Raw genomic sequence first — 20893 nt, 5'->3', positions numbered from 1 at the left:
ATAATATACTTCATATCCACACACAGTTAATCAATGGCCATTTACTGCAAAAACTTCACACAGTTGGAGAAGCTATTAACACAGGCGCATGCAACAGACCAGCACTGCACACAGGTCATACTTACTGCATTCTGGTGCACAAAGGGACAGATTACACAAAATGCAGTCAGTTCTCAATTTGCAATGAACTTCTAAAAGTAAACACTGATGGACAGTTATTTATTGGTACGCATGACAGATTTTATCATCCAGGCTATATTTCTGATTGGCACAAAACTTGAGATCAAGACATCTGTCCCATCAACTCAAAAGACAGGATCACAATACCTACCCTACATGGGTATCTGAATTGTAGTTCTGCTAGGTGAGAGCTACTCAGGATAAAAACCGTTTGCCTGAAATAATATGTCATATATCCTGCTTGAAGTCCTAAGGCTTCAGAATGTAGTACTTCTAATGCTAAATTATCAGCAAAAATAAAATGTGTCTGACATATTCACTCAAAGACTTGGGGACAAAGTTGGCAAGTCACCAAAAGAGTGAAAAGGTTCATTGAGATCCAGGGCACCCCTCCCCTTTCCCACCAGAGCGACCCCTTCCTGTGGCACATGTGCTGTGTCCCCTTCAAATACAAACAAGAGGGATAGGAGAGTGTTCTGGAAACAGCCTAAGAACAAAAACTTGATTCTGACCTCAACCTGCTGCTTATAGAACAAAACCCAAAATCAACAGCACAGTCAGTAAGACAGAAGCCAGCTTACTTCCTACAGAAACACCCTGCATTTGTCACAAACCTACCTCACGGACCCCAAACATGCCATGAACTGTCAAAGAGTGATTCATTACTACTGAAAATGAAGGCAATCATATCTCCTGTGATTAATGTTTAGGTTGTTGACAGTGTCCCAAATTTTGGGGAAATGAGACTTCACAAATCATTACATGTAAGTTGCAAAAATTTACAATTTGCAGAAAATTAAAGAACAGTCTGGTACTAGTTCATACAGGTGCAACTTGCACACACTCAGTTTTTTCATTTATATAAGCATTAAATATCACCAGGTTCTTCTGCTCCCCTTTATAAAAGCTAAACTGGGTCAAGGAACCATCACATGAATATGTAGGCGCCAAAGCAGCTTGGAATTTGGATGTTTTTTGGCTTGTCGAGAACTGTGGGTGGCCAGCAATCCCTGCGCCGGTTCTCTCTTGTACACGACAGTCCTGTGAATCAAAGTCTCCAAAGGAGGAAGTAGGCAGGAGCATGTTCTCATGAATGACTCACCTCCTCTCCCTCCAGTTTTCTATCCATGCTCCACGCATGGAATTTTTCTCCATTGTCTAAAGCACATTCATCCCTAAAGACTGAAGGATAACACTAAAACTCTTGGCACAAGAACATACTGAATTTTCCATTAGACAATCCCCTTAAATGAAGCTCAGAACCACCCTTACCCTTGTTGGACTGCTCTAGAAACACAAGTAAACAGCAAAGTGTCTGGGTTCTATACCGTTCTACACTGTTTACAAAGTGTAGACTGGGGTAGTAAGCACTCATTGGATTTAGAGACATAAAATACACCAACATTTTAGAATCTAGGCCTTCTATTAAGAATTCTAGAGTTTGAGCCCAGCCTTTCAACATCAAAAAAACCAAAAATTCATACTCCCAAAATTCATAGCCAGTTTTTACTCATGTCAACCATGAGCTTTCCACTTGTAGTGATTCTGAAAGATGAATCAAAAATATTGGCCTGTTATCATATTTGTATATTCTCAGCAATAAAGAAGGCTAATGATGTCTTTTACTCTTTAAGACAGATATTTAAATCTTATACTCCTTATAAATAATAAACATTGAAAGGAAGATGTAAAATAAATGAGGTAGCTCCTTCAACTCCATCATTAGGATGGTGAGTGGGAAGGAGTCTGCAGATGAACTAACCTACCTGCCAATGCAGGAGACACAAGAGATATGGGTTCGATCCCTGAGTCAGGAAGATCCTCTGGAGGAGGGCATGGCAACCCACTCCAGTATTCTTGCCTGGAGAATCCCACAGACAAAGAAGCCTAGGGGGGCTACAGTCCATAGGGTTGCAAAGAGTTGGACATGACTGAAGCAGCTTAGCATGCAGAAAATGTATGAAACAGGGGAGCAGTTCTAACTCAAAGATCATAACTTACTTCAGCAAAAGCACTATTAATTACATATTTAATTGATATTTCCCATAGCTCAACATTTTCATCTGAGGTCAAAGTTTGGATGTAACAGGTTGGGTGGGGGTTCCATACTTTAAATACAATGGAGTCTTTTGCATAACAAATGAAATAGTACATTTATCTAAAAGTTCTAAAACTTTGTAACAACACTGTTTTAGGAATTGGGCTGTATTATTACTTTAAAGTGTGCTGTTGGTCTTAGCAAAGGTTTACTCAGTGGAAAACCCTTGGGCAGTCCCCATTTATAATGCTCTTCCTACAGAAAAATACAATGCACTTAACAATCCATTTTTAAAAATCACAATGTCAATAAGTGGGCCCCAGATCAAGAGCCACTTTTTTTTCCCCCCAGAAAATTAACTTTGTAAAAAAAGAAAAAAAAAAACAATCCTCAGAGTAAGAGAGAAACATTTAACATTAAAGATTTTCCTTTTCAAAAGACACTCACAAAACTAACTGACTGAAGCTATAGAAAACTTCCCTTTAAATATGTAACATTTTTCTTTCCAGTAACTACTCAAATATGAATATGGTCAATATTAGAAAAACAGCATTCCAGTTCTCTTAAATACTTTTTAAATATGCTTTGACTTAAAAAGTTATAGCAACAACAGACAAACAAGCATATACATATTATGAACTATATTAATTCTCACCATTTTCATTCTAAAATCTACTTTCAATCATCTCCTTCCTCTTCAACTATAAGTTCTCCAGCATATAAAGGACAAAATTAAATACAAAAACTGGAACAAAAGATGTTCCCTGCAACTAGAATCAATCTTCTTTTAAAAAATATTTTAGAAAACAAATCCTATAATCACTAGATGAACTTACCAGTTGGTCTCACACTGACATTTCCCCAAGTATTAGTTAGATTCTTTAATTTGAAACAATCATGGCACCTCGCCTATCACAGCCTTACTATATATGGCCACTTTCAATGAGGTTCTGAGATCAAGATGAGTAAGAATGCCTGATTGCAAATAACAGCATTTGGCCTGTGCAAAACTAGCTCAGCCACATGAGAGGTAAAATATTCAATCACTGCTGTCCTGCTTTGGTCTATAGGACATTAACAAGAGTTCCCCAGTAAACCACCTGTCCACTCTATTAGATAAGTACTTAGAAAAGAGTTGAATCAATTTAGATTGCCCAGTATTGTTTTGAATTCAGTTTCACCTTTTTTTTTTAAAGAATAGAATTTGCTACTTTATGGAGATGCTATAAATATTCCTCAGAAATCTAAGGGCATGTTTTCAGTTATAAGAATATCCAAGCTTAATTGTGAAGATTTGGAGTGTCTGAATTATAATTCTCTTCCTTTGCAAAACTGAATACATTCTACCAGGATGTATAGCTAGATTTTTCTCCTCAATGAACTTTAATTCATTTCACCTTATTTTTGGTATCAATGTTCCACTAATCTGTTTTCCAAACTGACATCAGATCACGTGTGGCCAGCAAGGCAGAGCCATTCACCCAGCTGAGACTGGAATGTTTTGCAGTCAAACGCATGTGTCATCATCCCATGGTTTAATGCATCAGTTTCCCTCTTCCGTTTAGAGACAGACCAAAGTAAATGAAAGGTTTCCACCAGCTCAGCTGAAAAACATTCTCATGGGAACTGTCAGTAGGGTCAAGAGGCAGAATTAGAAACATTTAAAAAAATTCCTTCTAGTCCTGTACAATTTTTAAAGTGATGCCCAGAGCTTTCCAAAAGGCAGGACCCTAATTCCTGCAGCCATTTTTCACTGAATAAAAAATAAAGAATTTTCTCTATATTCTATGAGTTTATTTTCACTTGAGTATACAATATCACTGAAATTTTCATTTTTGCACTGATGTGGATTCTAATACCTCTTCTTAGGTCATTCTCTGAGCCCTTGCACATGAGCTTATGATACTTTTACGTCCTCAATTATCTGGGTTCCTAGTGTTCAACCTGATAAACTCTGACATTTCCACATGTTTCAGTTTTGCTGAGAATCCAGAAAAATGTATAATAGGATCTGGGGTATTTGTGTGAATACATTAAAAGAAAAAAAACAAAAAACTTTCTAATTCTGAATCAAAAAGGAGGTAAACATATCTTAAAAGAGCCCAACCAAATCCGTCCTCTGCCTTTGCCCCAAATAAGTTTATTCATAAAAGAAATAATGCATAGACTGTTAAAAATCAAGATGCCTGAAAGATTAACTGAGAAGGTTTAGACAGGAAAATGGAGAGAACAATTAACTATAATGAAAAACAAATCTTAATTCTCTCAAGAAATTGGGGGGGGGGGGCATTTACTGATTTACGGCATGGAGAAGGAAAATTAACTTCTAAAGATTTTATGGACATCATAAGATTTGCCGTAGACATACGACTGGTTGGATCTGGTCTGTTTAAAAAGAGTAAAATATAACCAATTTGGTTTTAGGAACATTATATACACACAGATTAGGTTTAGGTTAAGATGAACTGTGGGTGAGGCAGGGCATCTAGTGCAGAGGTCAAATGGCAAGGACCCCATATATGCTTGGAATTTACAGTTCACACTGAAGATTCCTGTTTATAAGAGCAATCCTGATGGCACATTGGAATTACCTGGGAGCTTGAAAATACTGCTGCTTGGACCCCACACCCAGAAGTTCTGATCTATTGGTCTGGGGTGCTTCACGGATAGTTGAATTTTCCAAAGTTCCCCAGGTGAGTCCAACGTGTAGCTAAGTTTGAGAACTATTGAACTGGAGTCATGATAGAACATTGGGTTGCCTTCATCTTCCAGTAAGCTCTAATTAGCCGTGAGAACTTCAGAACTTTCTTCTGAAGAAAGGAAGGCCATTTAGAAACATAATGCAGGCATTTTCAGAAAGTCCATAATTATAACAATGTTGAGAAAAATGGTGATAAAACTTGCAGAAGGAAAGCATGTTTGGAAAAGCAGGCTTGTAGAAAAACCTGAATTAACCATAAATGAAAAATATTCCTGGATTGCTAAAGGGTGTTCCAATCAGTGCTAAGTTACAGGAAGTTTCCACTTGGAACATCTAAATTCTGTTATGATTAGGTCTGCTTGTTTGTTGTTCATTGGTTTCGTCACTAAATTGTGTCAGACTCTTTGTGTCCGCATAGATTGTAGCCCACCAGCCTCCTCTGTCCCACGTAATTTTCCAGGCAAGAATACTGGAGTGGGTTGCCATTTCCTTTAGCAAAGGATCTTCCTAACCGAGGGATCGAATCTGTGTCTCCTGCATTGGTAGGCGGATTCTTTACCACTGTGCCACCAGGGAAGCCGAATTAGGTCTATAATAAACACTTTAAAGAAGAAATCTAATTTCCTGATTAGAGCTTCCTACCAAAGAGAGGATGTGTCCTCAGCCAGCAACAGACTCTCCATCTTAGGACCAAGATCATAAGCTCCATGCAGGCAAGGAACATCTTTGCCTTGCTTACCACCAGCATTCTGGCTCATTGGAGGTACTGAATAAACCCTGGGGAAATGACTCCCTCACTTACACATGGTCAAACTGCTCATGAGGTTTAACTCAGGAGGGCAGGGCATGGCAGGTCTCCCCAAGGCTAATTAGAGCTTACTGGAAGATGAAGCCAACCCAATGTTCTATTGTGACTCCATTATCCTATTTAAAAAAAGGATCCATGTACTGTGACATGACACTAAACGCTCGCCCACTGACAAGGATCAATGAATTTTTTCTGACAAAGCAAAAATAAAATTAATTTGATATGAGAAATATCAATGAATAGAGTTTTTTTCTAACTTTCTAGTGAGATCTCTGCTTTTGCCCTGCACATGAAACCATCTAAATGAAGATAAGCAATGTGCTGGGTAAGAAACCTCTTTCCCTGCCAGTGGTGAAGAATGACTTGACATTTAGTGCCCATCAAGTGACAGTAACCTGAGGTTTTGCTGGAAAGAAATTAATTTTAGCACCATGACTTTTGAGTCTACTCAGGCAATCCTCCTCATGCACAAATACCAAATTCTTCCTTTTACTAAGGGACCAGGAGCTCTCCTTTTCAGAGTCTGCTAAAGGGACACCAAAGCAAACACTGTGCTGAAGGGCAGTCTTCGAGGGCAGCAGGAAGCACAAAGGTCCCATGCATTCTTCTACCAGCACACAGACGAGCCCTGGGAAGGCGCCCCACAATGCCCAGGAGCTTAGCATGATGACAAAGGTGCAGAAATAGGGAGCATTTCGGAGGCTTAAAGCATTTGGGTTTTTTCTTTGTCTCAGATACTGGGAACCATGTGAGTTTGGGGAGAAAAGTAAAGAAAAGCCCAGTAGAAGGCCTTTTTAAATTATTTATCAAAGAGGCCTAAGATTTAGGTCCTGAGTCTGACATATAGTAGCCACATAACCTTGGGATAGTTACTTGACCTTCAAAGCTCTGCTGCTTCTTTTATAAAAGGAGAAATAATAGCAGCCACTCCATGAGACTATTGTGGCAATTAAATCAGACAATGTACATAACACTACAATTCTTGCATATCGACAGTTCTCAATGATTATTTCCCTCTAGCTGTTAAATATGGGACATGATAAAGCAAGGAGAAGGCATGATCCCAAAAGTCAATGTTGTAAGAAAAAGGCATTTACTAGAAAGGCCTGGCTGAGCTGCAGGAAGCGAGCCGATGTCTTTTCTGTGACCCTGTGACACTGATACTTGGAACATGTACATTCTTTGGGTGGTCACACTGGGTAGGGCCTCGTTGTTTAAAGGAATTCACAAATTACTGGTGGGGAGAGTTAAGATCTACTCATTATTTTCCCTGAACCAAACTAAAATACCAGTCCTAAAAGTAAGGCTCCTTTAGGTCTCACTTTAAGTGAGAGTCCTTTAAGGATGCTTGCTGCTGCTGCTGCTAAGTCGCTTCAGTCGTGTCTGACTCTGTGCGACCCCAGAGATGGCAGCCCACCAGGCTCCCCTGTCCCTGGGATTCTCCAGGCAAGAACACTGGAGTGGGTTGCCATCAGGTCTTTAAAACAGCTTCTAAATGCCAAAGTTAGCAAGGGGGTAAATATGAAATTCCAATAAAAGTCTATCATGTTTAAATATTTAACTTGCAATGAACATGGAGTCTTTTAAAAAGTTTCTTTATGAACTTTTAGCTAAAAATTTCTTTCAATCTGTGCAGCAGAACTCATAAGATTACAGTTGGATGAGACCTGGATAAGACCCAACAAAGCACATAATGCAGACACTCTCTGCCTGAGTTCTACAGAGATGAAGTAACCAGCTCTGGCCAGGCCACAGCCAGCCTCTGGCTCTCCCATTTCTGGCTTTTTTTACAGCACCATCCTATCTGATTTTCAAGCAACCTACAAATGAACAAATATTAATAACTACAGACATAACGTCTATATACTTTGTTAGGAATTTCACAGTAAGAATTCTGAATTTGCAATTTCAAAAGTCAAATTCTAATACAAGAAAGTTTTTTTAAACAGCACAGTCTCCAAAATGCTGGATCTCAGCTCTTAACACATACACACACACACACACACACACTCAACTGTTACATCTTTACAAAAGTTATTTGTAGATTGAGTCATATTAATTATATTAAATGCTGTCTATAGAACACATGATTTAATCTCCCATTGTTTCACAAAATAAAGATAATAATAACAATAATAATAATAAGCAGCTCACCTCAAAAATTTCGAAGCCATAAATGTCCAAAACACCCATGACTTTCTTTCTCACTTTTGTTTGTGCCTTAAAAATAGTTTCAAGTTGAAGGATTAATTTAAGCATTACATATAACACTAAAAGCATAACAAGGACTATAGACATAGATTACAAGTTAATTGTATCTCAGGCCTAGAAGAATAGAATTTAGGTTTTTTTAAACACATGAAAGAGGAAAGCCAATTTATATTTGAAAAGTGTTTATTTGAAAACTCTAAACAAATTTAGTATTTAAAGTCTTTCCTAATTTCTTTTCCTTATATTTATATAAAGATTCCATTTGTATGGAATCTCCCCAAAATTTTAATAATAGATGATTTAAAGAAGGAATCATTATGCTTTCTTTATCAGGTGCTATATTAGATGCTTAATTATAAAAAAAGAGATCATAGGGTCTTTCAAAACCATCTAGTCCAATACTCTTGTTTTCTTGAAGAACATATTATAGCTAGACTGATCCAGTGACCTCTTCAGCCAAGTGTGCATAACTAGTCACCAGATGAGTCACAACCAGGACCTAGGATGCTCTCTTTCACAGTAACTCTGCAAATACCATTAGAGTATTCACTGGTGAGATTTCTTATAACATGCATGCAAAACAAAACAGAACTGCTGACCAATTTCAGTCCTAAACAAGGTAAATGCTTTTCAAGGAACAATCTCGGTAAGTGCTAATCAATTACCTGATTATAAAATTAAAATATCCTTAACTTAATGTTTATACTCTCCATACCACTTATTACAATTATTTATTTATCTGTTTATAGAGATTCAGTACCTTAATGCTTTCATTGATTCGATTTACCAGCCATGAAAACAACCTGCTGTAGAGGTTTTTAGCCAGAGCATCACGGGCATAATAAGCCTATTAAAAAGAAAGAAAAACTCAATACCCACAATTACCACAATGTTTAATTTCAATAAAATAATGAAGATCTTTTAAAATGATATTGAAAACTCTTTTATTTCAAATTTCTTTTCAGAGCATTTTTATTGTACTCTGGATGAACAGTTAAGCCATTAAGAAAACTGGGCAAATTGCTTATACCCAGTTATTATACTTTTTTGCATCCCAGGAAATTAATTTTAAACACTGCAAAGGCTTTCTCCACAAGGATATTCATCTCAGTGTTATAGAACAGAGAAAAATCACAGGCAATTTAGATGTCCAACAACAGAAGCATAGTAAAATAAATAAATAAGCACCTGGTGGAAGGGAAGTTACACAGCCATCACAGAATGATTGTTATAAAAACCAGATAATGAAATGAAAAATTCCTATTATGCTTTGTGATAATAAAAAGTATACATTTATTATAATAACAACTATTTTTTTAAACTATTAGATGTAGGAAACTCAAAGGAAATATACTGAAAATGGTTTTGACTGATGAGCTCTGTAATTATTTTTCATCAATCAGTCTTTTGAGCATTTAAAAAAACTTTCGTAATAAGCAGTGTAACAACGTGTTGTTGGATAATATTTTGTATAATAAAAATAAAGTGCTTTCTTTTGCTTATCTGTTTGAAAGCTGTTCACTGCTACTTAACAAAGAATAGGTAGAAGACATGGACGTCTCTCTGACCTTGATTTAGAATACAAAGGTTGGAGAAAGTTGGTTTTGGTCAGGAGACCTAACAGACCCTAAACAAACATAGTGGGTGCCAAGGGTGTGCAGGAGTACTAGTGATACGTCTGATACCATTGCTCTCAGGACAGGCCTAGAAATGGGCAGCAGGAGCCCAAGAAGAAATAGGCCCCAGGAAAGAAGAGGTTCTGTTGCTGTTTTTAATACTAGACATATGTGTGTACTTCATTGTTTATAAACAGAAAGTTGGGCATTACAGTTCAAGTGAATCATTATATTTTTATTTTATAAAGAACACAATATACTAGATTATGTGAACATTCTTTCTCTACAATTCTTCTTTAAATGAAGTGTGACAACTTTAATAACAGACTCACTCCATGGTAACATACTACAGCTGGGAAGAGAGTACCTTTTCCCTTTATCTGATACTTCCATGCTAATCCCAAACCTGTCTCCCTAAGTCTCAGGCAGCTACTTCAATATGGGTTAGAAAATTCACCTAGACGTTGGTAAAAAAATAAAGCCTGACTGCCCAATACTATACATGGGGTGGGGGCTGGGGGCAGAGGGAATAATTCCACAGAAGAAAATGTATATAAAATGCTGACACAAAGACAGAATGTTTAATTTAGAACGGTCTTTCTCCAATACCCTTTCTTCTAGGTTTTGTTCTGTTTTTTTTTTTTTTAAATAGATAATTTAAGTGCCTAGAACAGTGCTTGGCACATAGTCTGCAGGTGTATTTTGAAGTGTCCTTGTCCTCTTCTATGGCCTCATAAACCTAGATAATTCTTTCTTAATCCTTTCCCCTTTCTTCTTATAAGTTCAAGTCATTTCCAAACACTACTTATTTATAACAGACCCTATTTCATCATCACATCATCCAGCTCTCCTAACCGTATGCAATTTGCTATAAACAAACCACTGTTTCAGTATGCAACTGAATGAATACTGACAACTTATTCTGGTAAACTGCTTTATATTTTTTAAAGTGTAATCACTGACAATCTTAATCGTCCTTGTTTCGTTCAAATACTTATTTACAAGTCTCAAACTCAGATGCTTTTACGGACTGCACAATAGAAATCAATGGGAAATAGTGGGGTCCAAGCGAGCTGGAAACTGCATTCCAGGTTAAAGGTACTCAACTTCAAAATTTAAAAAGCAAGCTAACACAAATAAGCCAAAAACAAATAAGCCAAAACTACGATTTCCTCGAATACTCATCAAATAAAGTACACCTACTGAGCTGTATCTGGCCTCACGGATGTCAGTTTGCTACCTGTAGTTTCTTGGGTCTGATTGCTGCCACCTCATCTCCACAGTAACATTCTCCAAAGGAAGGTTTATTCCCATATAAGGATCGTGAGTAAGGTGTGTAGAAATGAGGGAAGACACCGAGTGCACAGACTCGCCATCTCAGATTCTAAGCACAAATGACATGACTGTTTCTGTAGCTGATGAAGCTCTTAGAGAAAAACCCCAGGAGGAATCTGCTTCCATGATGATGTCCAGTATCAGGCATGACCTAAGACAGTAGGGTAAGTGGAGACACAGAGATGCATGGGCATGGGGCCCACCTTCCGGGAGCTTAGAGAGGAATATGGGAGGTCAAACAATCAAAGGGCAAGTTCTAAAGGAGTTTGCAGGAGAAAAACGAGTTCAGAGAAGGAATAATCAGGGCCTTATGATCGCAGAAGGCTTCCTAGATGAGGTACAATTCAAGGACCATCTAGACAGCAGAAGGAATTAGCAATGACATGGATAAGCAGGAGCAAAGGCCCCAGGTAGAAATAAGTATGGCATTTAGAGAACTATCAGGGAATAAACTGGGAGAAGTCATTTAGGGTCAGATGACAGGGACTCTGGGAGCCAAGGTGCAAGTATGTGGTAGAAGCTGAATAATAACTCTGTCTTGAGTTTCTGTTATTTCAATATTAGTCATTCCATCTGGAGAAAGATCTAAATGCCTTGGGGAAAATGAGGCATAGAGCAGTAAAGATGATAATGGGGCCCAAGAATTGAAGTTATGAGGAAAAGGTAATAAAACAAATCACATCTTGTAGGAATAAAAATCTTTTAGGCCATAAGACTAGTGGAAACAAACTCTCTGAATCCTACAACACAACAAAAAAACTATAATAAGAAGCTGAATAATCTGAGATCTCAAGCCAATTCTTTTATGTCAATGGTTAAAAGAATGGGGGAAAGTTTTACCCTGTAATGCAAGGTGACTCAAGATTATAAATGTAAGAGGCACCTGGGTCTGATTTCTGTACAGGATCATTAAAATACAAGAATAAAACACACACTAAAAAGACAAAAATACATCCATATATATTCCATATATATATAATATATATGAAATATTCCCAAAGGGCCTCTTAAACAGATGCTTTCTCATCGCATCACTATATACTTCACCATCCCCTCTGTTGAAATATTCTCAAAATGGGACCTCGGGATGGACAGTAGCAGCAGCAGCAGCAGCAACTGGGAATTTGTTAGAAATGCAAATTCTCCCATCCTACCTCAGACCTACAGAACCAAACACTCCAGGGGGTATGACCTGCAAGCCGTGTCTAAGAAACCCTCCAGGTGATTCTCATGCACCCTCAAGTTGGAGAACCACTGTTGCACACAATCCACTCTGATCATTTCTAGCCATGTAGCTCTGAATCCTCTTTACATATTTATAGCCTTAACCAAGCCTGATCAACTCTTTTCTGCTATGTACTCCAAACCTGGCTCCTCTCACACTTTTCTTTTTGAAACACCATTTCGTCCATTCTTTATACATCTAAATCCTTCAAAGACTGGCTCAGAAACCATGTTCTTATGTCCCTACTAATGGTCTACACGGAGGCCTCCGCTGTGTGGGCTTTCAACCAATTTTTCTTGATGAGGGAAGTGACTCACCATCTGACTTTGAATGAGTGAGGTGGACAAGGACAGACATCGTAGCAGTAGTAGTAACTTAGGAAGAAGGACACATAGCAGTTATAGCTAGAAAAGGATTGTTACACCTCAGATTTACATAATTATAAAGGTATAGTATTTTCATAGTCAAAACTGCTCACCTAAAGTAAGAAATCAATGTTGAAAGAAAGCTAAAAGCATGTATGTGTTTTGGGTTAGTAAGAAAGACTAGCTCAGAGCAGTAGAGAGAAAGACTAAGCCCACTCTATGTCTTGCAGATGCTTAAGGCTACTTACAAGGAGGATGAAAATACAGTTAGACAGAACAGGCCTGAGTGGGAAAAATCCTGAGTTAACCATTTAATTCTAGCCCAGATCAACAGTGACTGGTGGGACAGTATCTAAGCCACAGAACAAAGGATTTATACTGCAAAGGTCTATACAAGCTCCTACATATACAAGCATGCCGGAATACATCTGTTCATCCACCCTTGAACCAAAGGAGAAAAGACATAAGCAACTCAGACTTGTGTCTTAGAAAGACTCCACTGCCCTAAGCGTGGAGGGTGGAGGGGGAACAGTATGAAAGGCAGGGAAGCCAATCTGGTCATTTAATCACAGCCAGCTCCCCCCAGTGTCTTCTCCAAATCAATAATGGTGCTTGGGCCAAAAATGTTGGGAGTCACCCTTGACTCTTCTCTGTCCTTCATCTCACACATACCAACGCATCAGCAAATCTTATTGCATCTCCTTTCAAAATATACTTCTCATTCCACTGCCGCCATCTGGTTCAAAAGCCACCATGGACTCTGGGTTAGCACACAACTGTGCACTCCCCTGAGTTATGAATGTGTATCCCCCTCCCCCAAATCCATATGTTGAAGCCCCAGTGTGACGGTATTTGGAGGTGGGGGCCTTTAAAAGGCAATTAGATTTAGATGTGGTGGTGAAGCTGGAGTCCCCATAATGGGACCGGTACCCTTAAAAAGGGATGAAGACACCAAAGCTCACATTTGCTCACTCCTTCTCTCTGCCATGTGAGGACACAGTAAGTAGGCAGGTGTCTGTATATAAGGAAGAGGGCCCTCAGCACAAATTCGACTATGCTGGCACTCTAATCTCAGCCTTCCAGCCTCAAGAACTGTGAAAAATAACTGTTTTTGTTTAAAGAGAATACAGTATTCTGTTAAAGCAGCCAAAGTGACTAAGACACCCTCTGTCCCTTACACTCTGCTGTCTATACTGCAGCCAGAATGACCCCTTACAAGGCAGATCATACCACCTGTGCTCACAACTCTCCAGCTATTTCTCAGCTCATTCAACCCCTCTGCCCTGAACACTATGGGCCTCCCTTACTCTGCTCTACTTTCTTCTCTGTCCATTGCACTTATCACCTGCTAGCTTGCTATATGAATTTTCTAGGTCTACTGCTTTGTCTGGCTCCTCCTGACAAAATTTTAAGCTCCACAAAGGCAGGGATCTTTGTGTGTTTAGTTTACTCTGTACCCCTAGTGCCTAAAACAATGCCTAGAATATAAGACAGGATAATAGCCTGAAAAATAAAATTTTTGTTTACACTTATACAAGATTCTGAAGACTTTAAAAACTCCCTTCTAGACATTATGTTTCACCCACCTGAGCCACATTCAGTGTAGTTGAAACTTTCTCTTGCTTGGCCTCAACCGTCCGGAAGCTGAAAGCTCGCTCTAGAACTGACTGGTCAATGCCGGTCAGCTCGCAAATTTCTTTTAACTCTGTTGTAGGGGGAATGGTCACAAAGAGTTACTGCATATCTGCTGCTAATAATCAATCATTTTCAAGGCTTACAGTGTTCTTTCTAAATCATTTTCAAGTCAATCAGTGTAAAATATATAAATTAAAAGACTTCAGACTGAGCTGTAATTACATTTCTGCTTGGTTTCACTAGAAAGTTTTTTCAACTCAAAGTAAGTTTTACTTTCTACATTAAAAACTGGGCAGAAGTTCAAAGTCAGTTTTGCTCAACAGGGCCCGTCCTCCACTGACTTACCATTTTTATCTTTGATCTTGCTTTCATCTAAGCCATTCACTCGCGATTCGGGCTTGAACTCAATGTTCCCCAGCTTCAACACCGCAGCCACCACCTCCAACACAGACTCAGCTTCATGGTCCATGAAACCCACGATCTGCATGGCATTCTGGGGGAGAAAAAGCAACTGTTTTCTGTCTGCAGTTCTCTATTATTAAAAAAAAATAAATCATAAAACAGACTCGCCTCTGAAAAAAAATCAAAAAGACAAAGTATCCCAGAGTAAACTTTCCAAAAGGCAAAACTAACATCATATGGAAAAATCTGAACGAACTTTGTGGCCAACCTAACAATGAATGAACTGAATTAGCACCAATGAGGGGCTCTATCCTGCTCAGTGGTTTCAAATTCTGATTCAAGGAGCCCTGGGGTATTTCACGGGCTGTGGCAAAGAGGAAGATAGAGGGAGAGAAGGTGGAGAGCTGAGCCCTCAGTTCCCACTCCAACTCCAACCACAGCAGCTGTGTGTGTGTGTGTGTGTGCGTGCGCGCGCGTGCGTGTGTGTCAGCAGCTGTGTGTGTGTGTGTTTTCATACTGGTGTTCTGCTGCTAGAAACAAAAGCAAGCAAAAAACCTTATGTAATCCCCTACAAAAAAACCTCCTCATTTATTTTACATATGAGAAAAACTGTGGTTTGCAAAGGTGAAGTGCTCAATTCCAGGAACTATGGGTAATAAGGAACATTCGTCAAGTCATAAATTTTTATTGTGTGCCAATGATTTGCCAAGCAAAGTAATCATAGAACTGGTCCCAAACTTAAAATCATGACCAGGGATCAACAGGCTTCCATATGAGGCTGTTCAGACAACTTAGAAAAAATGATACTCTCAAGAAACGTTTTCGTTTTGGAGAACAGCCCAGTTTGCTTGCTTACTTATTTACTTCCCCCCACCCCAGTCAATCTACCTATTTATTTATAATGACTACGTTACACAGCAATGGGAGTACTATAAGATTTATCATTCTAGAAAATTTCAAACATATACAAGTCTAGAGAGCAGGAAAAGAACCACATGTTATATTCACTCACCCCTAAAGATGAACTGATTCCAATCTTATTTTATCTATAATCCAGCCCATTCCCACCCCTGCCACTATTGCTGCTGTATCATCTGGAAGTAAATAACAGTCATTAGGATCATTTCCTAATAGAAGCAACTTTCCAAGTGCCTCAGAAACATAGAAAGCAGAATTTAATTTAAAATAATTTTTTTTTCTAATGAACACAAATGCTAATTATTCTGTTTTATGGAGGATTTTTCAAAAACTATATATAAACATGACTTTCTGTCTGAAAAATAGATTTGACTTAACATGATTGTAGGACAGTTTTCACATGTGGAACTTAACTATTGAGCATTGGTTATAAATACATTTGGAATTTCAGTACAATATAAAAAGTCAAACCCCAAAATAGATAAGAAAGTTCCTTTTGATAAACAGTAAAATTGCATGCTGCAATAAAGCCTGGCCTTCTCAATACCATATGACTATTGAGCTAGTAAAATATCAAACTAATAAAAATACAATAAATTCTATAATTCTAAAATTATAACCTTTGGGAGCATGAGTTAGGAATCAAAGAAAAGTCCAACCTTTAACAATTCTGATTGAGCAATATAACATTACCCATTTTAAAGAGTAATAAAAGCATTACATCTTACCCTAACGGTTCTGAAATTTGCTGCATCATCCACTCCATTAACTTTGGCCGAGTCCAAACTCAGGTAGTTATATCTGCTGAAATCCCGCTCAAGTTTAAGCTTATCTATTGAATCACACATACGAGTTGATAAGTTACTTCAATAAATCTAATCATCTTTAACATCTCAAACCCTTCAGATAAAAAGACTTTCATACTATGCATTGAACCAAAAGAACACAAATAAATGGTATCAACTCAAATATATCAGTAATAGTATTTGACCAAAATCACCTTTATCATGTGTACATATTCCAAACTTATTTTTTTTGCAGGCCCTTTCCATATTTGGATTATTTATCTTCAATGCACTGTTGCCTTATAACATATGATGTCTGCTTAGTGATTCTCCCACTGTTGGACACTTGGATTTTCTCCAGTTTGTTATAATAAATAAAAGCCAGTGATAAATGTCTTCACACAAAATATTTTTTGGATTCTTTTGAATGATTCCATTGGGATGTAATCCAAAAAGTGGTGTGCCTGGGCAGCAAAGTCTGATCATTTTATGACTTCTTCTGCTTTGCCAACTAGTCCCCCAGGAAAAAAGTTCTCACTTTGAAGTGATACTCAGAAGCTCTAGACAGATCAGTCCTGACAACTCTGCCAGCTTTATCCTCTTCAATAACTTTAGCTAATACGTGTGCAGCGGCTACTTCAGTGCTGCTTCAATTTACATTTGTTGATAATTAACATCTATTTCTGCTTTATTGACTATGCCAAAGCCTTTGACTGTGGGGATCACAACAAACTGTGGGAAATTCTTCAAGAGATGAGAATACCAGACCACCTGACCTGCCTCCTGAGAAATCTGTATGCAGGTCAGGGAGCAACAGTTAGAACTGGACATGGATCAACAGGTTCCAAATTAGGAAAGGAATATGTCAGGGCTGTATACTGTCATCCCGCCTATTTAACTTATATGCAGAGTACATCATGAGAAATGCCAGGCTGGATGAAGCACAAGCTGGAATCAAGATTGCCAGGACAAATATCAATAACCTCAGATATGCAGATGACACCACCTTATGGCAGAAAGTGAAGAGGAATTCAAAAGCCTCTTGATGAAAGTGAAAGAGGAGAGTGAAAATGTTGACTTAAAGCTCAATATTCAGAAAACTAAGATCATGACATCCTGTCCCATCACTTCATGGGAAATAGATGGGGAAACAGTGGAAACAGTGACAGACTTCATTTATTGGGGCTCCAAAATCACTGCAGATGGTGACTGCAGCCATGAAATTAAAAGATGCTTGCTCCTTGGAAGAAAAGTTATGACCAACCTAGACAGCATATTAAAAAGCAGAGACATTACTTTGTCAACAAAGGTCCAACTAGTCAAGGCTATGGCTTTTCTAGTAATCACGTATGGATGTGAGAGTTGGACTGTGAAGATGGCTGAGTGCCGAAGAATTGATGCTTTTGAACTGTGGTGTTGGAGAAGACTCTTGAGAGTCCCTTGGACTGCACGGAGATCCAACCAGTCCATCCTAAAGGAAATCAGTCCTGAACAGTCATTGAATGGACTGATATAGAAGCTGAAACTCCAATACTTTGGCCACCTGATGTGAAGAACTGACTCACTGGAAAAGACCCCGGTGCTGGGAAAGACTGAAGGTGGGAGAAGGGGATGACAGAGGATGAGATGGTTGGATGGCATCACCAACTCAATGGACTTGAGTTTGAGTAAACTCTGGGAGTTGGTGATAGACAGGGAGGCCTGGCGTGCTGCAGTCCACAGGATCGCAAAGCATTGGACATGACTGAGCGACTGAACTGAACTGAGTATGAGGGTAATTTTTTCCCCAAGTGTGTTGATTTTCCGTAGCTCTTTTTGTTTAAACTATTTGTTCAAAACTTTTCATCACTTAGTTACTGACTACTGGATACTCTCCTGAGGGACTTATAATAATTCTGTAAAATATCTAAAGTACAGATTTTTATCTCTTGTATCAGTTGCAAATGTCTTTTCCACTATTTTTAAATTGTCACTGAGTAGTATGTTTTTATATGATTATACTCATCTACTGCTCCCTGCTAACTTCTCTCCAAGGGGACTAATTATATTCTTCCATTTTTTTAAATAAATACTGAGCCTCTCCCCCAATTTTTAGCTATTTTAGCAACCCATCTGAAACACAAATTATAGTCTTCCATTTTATTTTTTTTTTAATTGATAATGAGTCCCTCCCCCAACTTTTAGCTCTTTTAGCAATGCATCTGAGACACGTTCCAGTACCTGGTGAGGTACTACAGAGACAGATACCAAAGACTGCAAGGCGGTAGAAGCCAACCTATTGTGTTCTTCCCTTCAAGTGGAATCATGGAAAAATTTTAAGAGAAAAAGAGGAAAATCATAAGGCACACTTCTTCTTTGGATGCTACAACAGTAAAAATTAAATTAAAACACAAAAACAGGGACTTACTGAGAAGCTCTTCAGAGGCACCAGAAAGCAGCTGATAAAACACATGGAAGTTTCTTTCGCCTCTTGGCTGCTTAACAACTCGTGATTTCTCTAAAAGATCTAAAGAGAAAAAGAATCAAAAGCATAATACAGTATTAATCTCACTTTCAAATACATTGTGCTTCTTTCTCTTCCCCCTCAACTTTCTTTTTCATTTTCTGTTTTGTACTAATAAAGTAATAACAGAAGCTATATTTTCAGTTCTACTTTCAGGAAGAAGCAAACTCTAACTAGAACCACTAAATTAAACAAACCAGCTTCCGGTTGAACAATAGTGAATATGCAAAATAAGTTTAACAATACAATCAACAAGCTGATTAAAGACAACACAGCTTTTATAATAATATTCTCTTGATTTTATATATGATGACACTGCATGCATGCTACGTTGCTTCAGTCGTGTCCAACTCCTTGCAATCCTATGGACTGTAGCCTGCCAGGCTCCTCTGTCCATGGGATTCTCCTGCCATGAATACCAGAATGGTTTGCCATCCCCTCCAGGGGATCTTTCCATCCAGGGATCAAACCCAAGTTTCCTGCATCTCCTGCATCGGCAGGAGGGTTCTTTACCACTAGTGCCACCTGATGACATTAGGTTCTTCAATATGTAGTATTACAAGTCCAAGTAAGGAAATGCAGCCATTCAGTTAAGAATTCACTGAAGAGTTATAATGATAACAAATTAAATATTTGTGATATTTTATGCTAAGTGCTTTATAGACATTATTTCATTGAATCCTCATCATTTTGTAAGGTATAACTTCACAGATGAAAAAACTGATAGTCCAAGTGCTTAAGAATGACTTGAAATCAAGCCATCTGACCCCAGTGCTACCTGGCATAAAAGAAGCAAACCTCTTTGATCTCTTGAAGTCTTAAAGAATGAAAGGTGGTTCTCATGGAATCTGGTGTTATCTGACAGTATACTTTCATTGATGCTGGATAATTTTTTCATGCTGTAATTGACACATTATCAAATTTTCAGGAAGGGAGGGAGGCAGACAGGGAGAAAGGAAGGAATGAATACCAGCAAGCCAACCAGAAAGGCACCACTGTGGCAGAAACAGAGAGTGGCAGAGTACAACTGCAGAGAATATTTCTACCTAGAATCCTATTTATCACTGACCAGCGATATAAAAGAGGGTCTGGATTCTGTGGTCAAAGGCCAAATTTACTTATAAAATTATGCATCAGTGATCCCATTATTGAGCGCTAATTCTAGAGAACAGACACATTCGATTTACCATCAGACTGAAATCTAAACATTATCCAAAAAATTAGTAAAGGAGAGTACAGTGTGCAATTTCACAGGGACTTTTCACTGAACTTCTTAACTTGTATTTCTGGAAACCTTACCAGCACAAAAGGAGCAGTTTAGGGAGAGTTAAAAAGTGTAGATTCAATGAACAGGGATATCCTAGGGTGCTCCAAATACATGAGGCTGTTTGTAAGAATGAAGAGATGGGTTAAGAGGATACATAAAGTTGACGGAAAGAACAAAAACATGTAAACACAAAAATTATTAAGAACAAGATGCTGCAGAGATTTCATCTTCAGCTCTCACTTGACTTGGACAACTGCCAATGCCCTCAAATCACAGATGGAGAGTAATGAAGACTTCATATTTAGCCAAAAAAACTGAAACTGAAAAGCACAAGTGAGATAAAATTCAGAAAAGGATTGTGTAATAGTCAGCATCTCTAAGGACTGAACGTTTCAATCAATCAATAAATACTGACATCCAAGGCAGCAGACAGAAAAAACAGGTAAGGATAAAAGTATATGATTGCACTCATCATGGACCAAGCTCCTCTGGGGTCCTAAGAGTACCAGCACAGTTTTAGAAGAAAGAACTCAGTGCCTGGGCAGAGGCTTCACTGAGACACTGCTGCTGCTGCTACTAAGTCGGTTAAGTCGTGTCCGACTCTGTGCAACCCCATAGACGGCAGCCCACCAGGCTCCCCCGTCCCTGGGATTCTCCAGGCTAGACAACTGGAGTGGGTTGCCATTTCCTTCTCCAATCCATGAAAGTGAAAAGTGAAGTGAAGTCGCTCAGTCATGTCTGACTCTTAGTGACCCCATGAACTGTAGCCTACCAGGCTCCTCCGTCCATGGGATTTTCCAGGCAGGAGTACTAGAGTGGGGTGCCACTGCCTTCTCCGCGCTGAGACACTGATGCTGCTGCTGCTGCTAAGTCGCTTCAGTCGTGTCGGACTCTGTGCGACCCC

General features: G+C 38.6%; 1 protein-coding gene across 9 annotated transcripts in view; it reads right to left on the bottom strand.

Annotated features, from left to right (window-relative positions):
• The window catches only part of MYO1B (myosin IB), a 201848-nt gene that overhangs the window by 42313 nt on the left and 138642 nt on the right, over positions 1–20893 (bottom strand). For all 9 annotated transcript variants that reach the window (XM_055572964.1, XM_055572965.1, XM_055572961.1 and 6 more), the window contains 6 exons: positions 18627–18725; positions 16163–16266; positions 14460–14607; positions 14066–14184; positions 8699–8785; positions 7882–7947 (listed from right to left, as the gene is read on the bottom strand). In XM_055572964.1, the coding sequence (XP_055428939.1) occupies positions 7882–7947; positions 8699–8785; positions 14066–14184; positions 14460–14607; positions 16163–16266; positions 18627–18725 (623 nt within the window). The remainder of the gene's footprint in view (positions 1–7881; positions 7948–8698; positions 8786–14065; positions 14185–14459; positions 14608–16162; positions 16267–18626; positions 18726–20893) is intronic.

The sequence above is a fragment of the Bubalus kerabau genome, chromosome 3 (assembly GCF_029407905.1).
Source record: "Bubalus kerabau isolate K-KA32 ecotype Philippines breed swamp buffalo chromosome 3, PCC_UOA_SB_1v2, whole genome shotgun sequence".
NCBI classification, from domain to species: domain Eukaryota; kingdom Metazoa; phylum Chordata; class Mammalia; order Artiodactyla; family Bovidae; genus Bubalus; species Bubalus kerabau.
The sequence above is the reverse complement of the archived record's forward strand: the minus strand, read 5'-3'. Positions and strand labels throughout refer to the sequence as shown.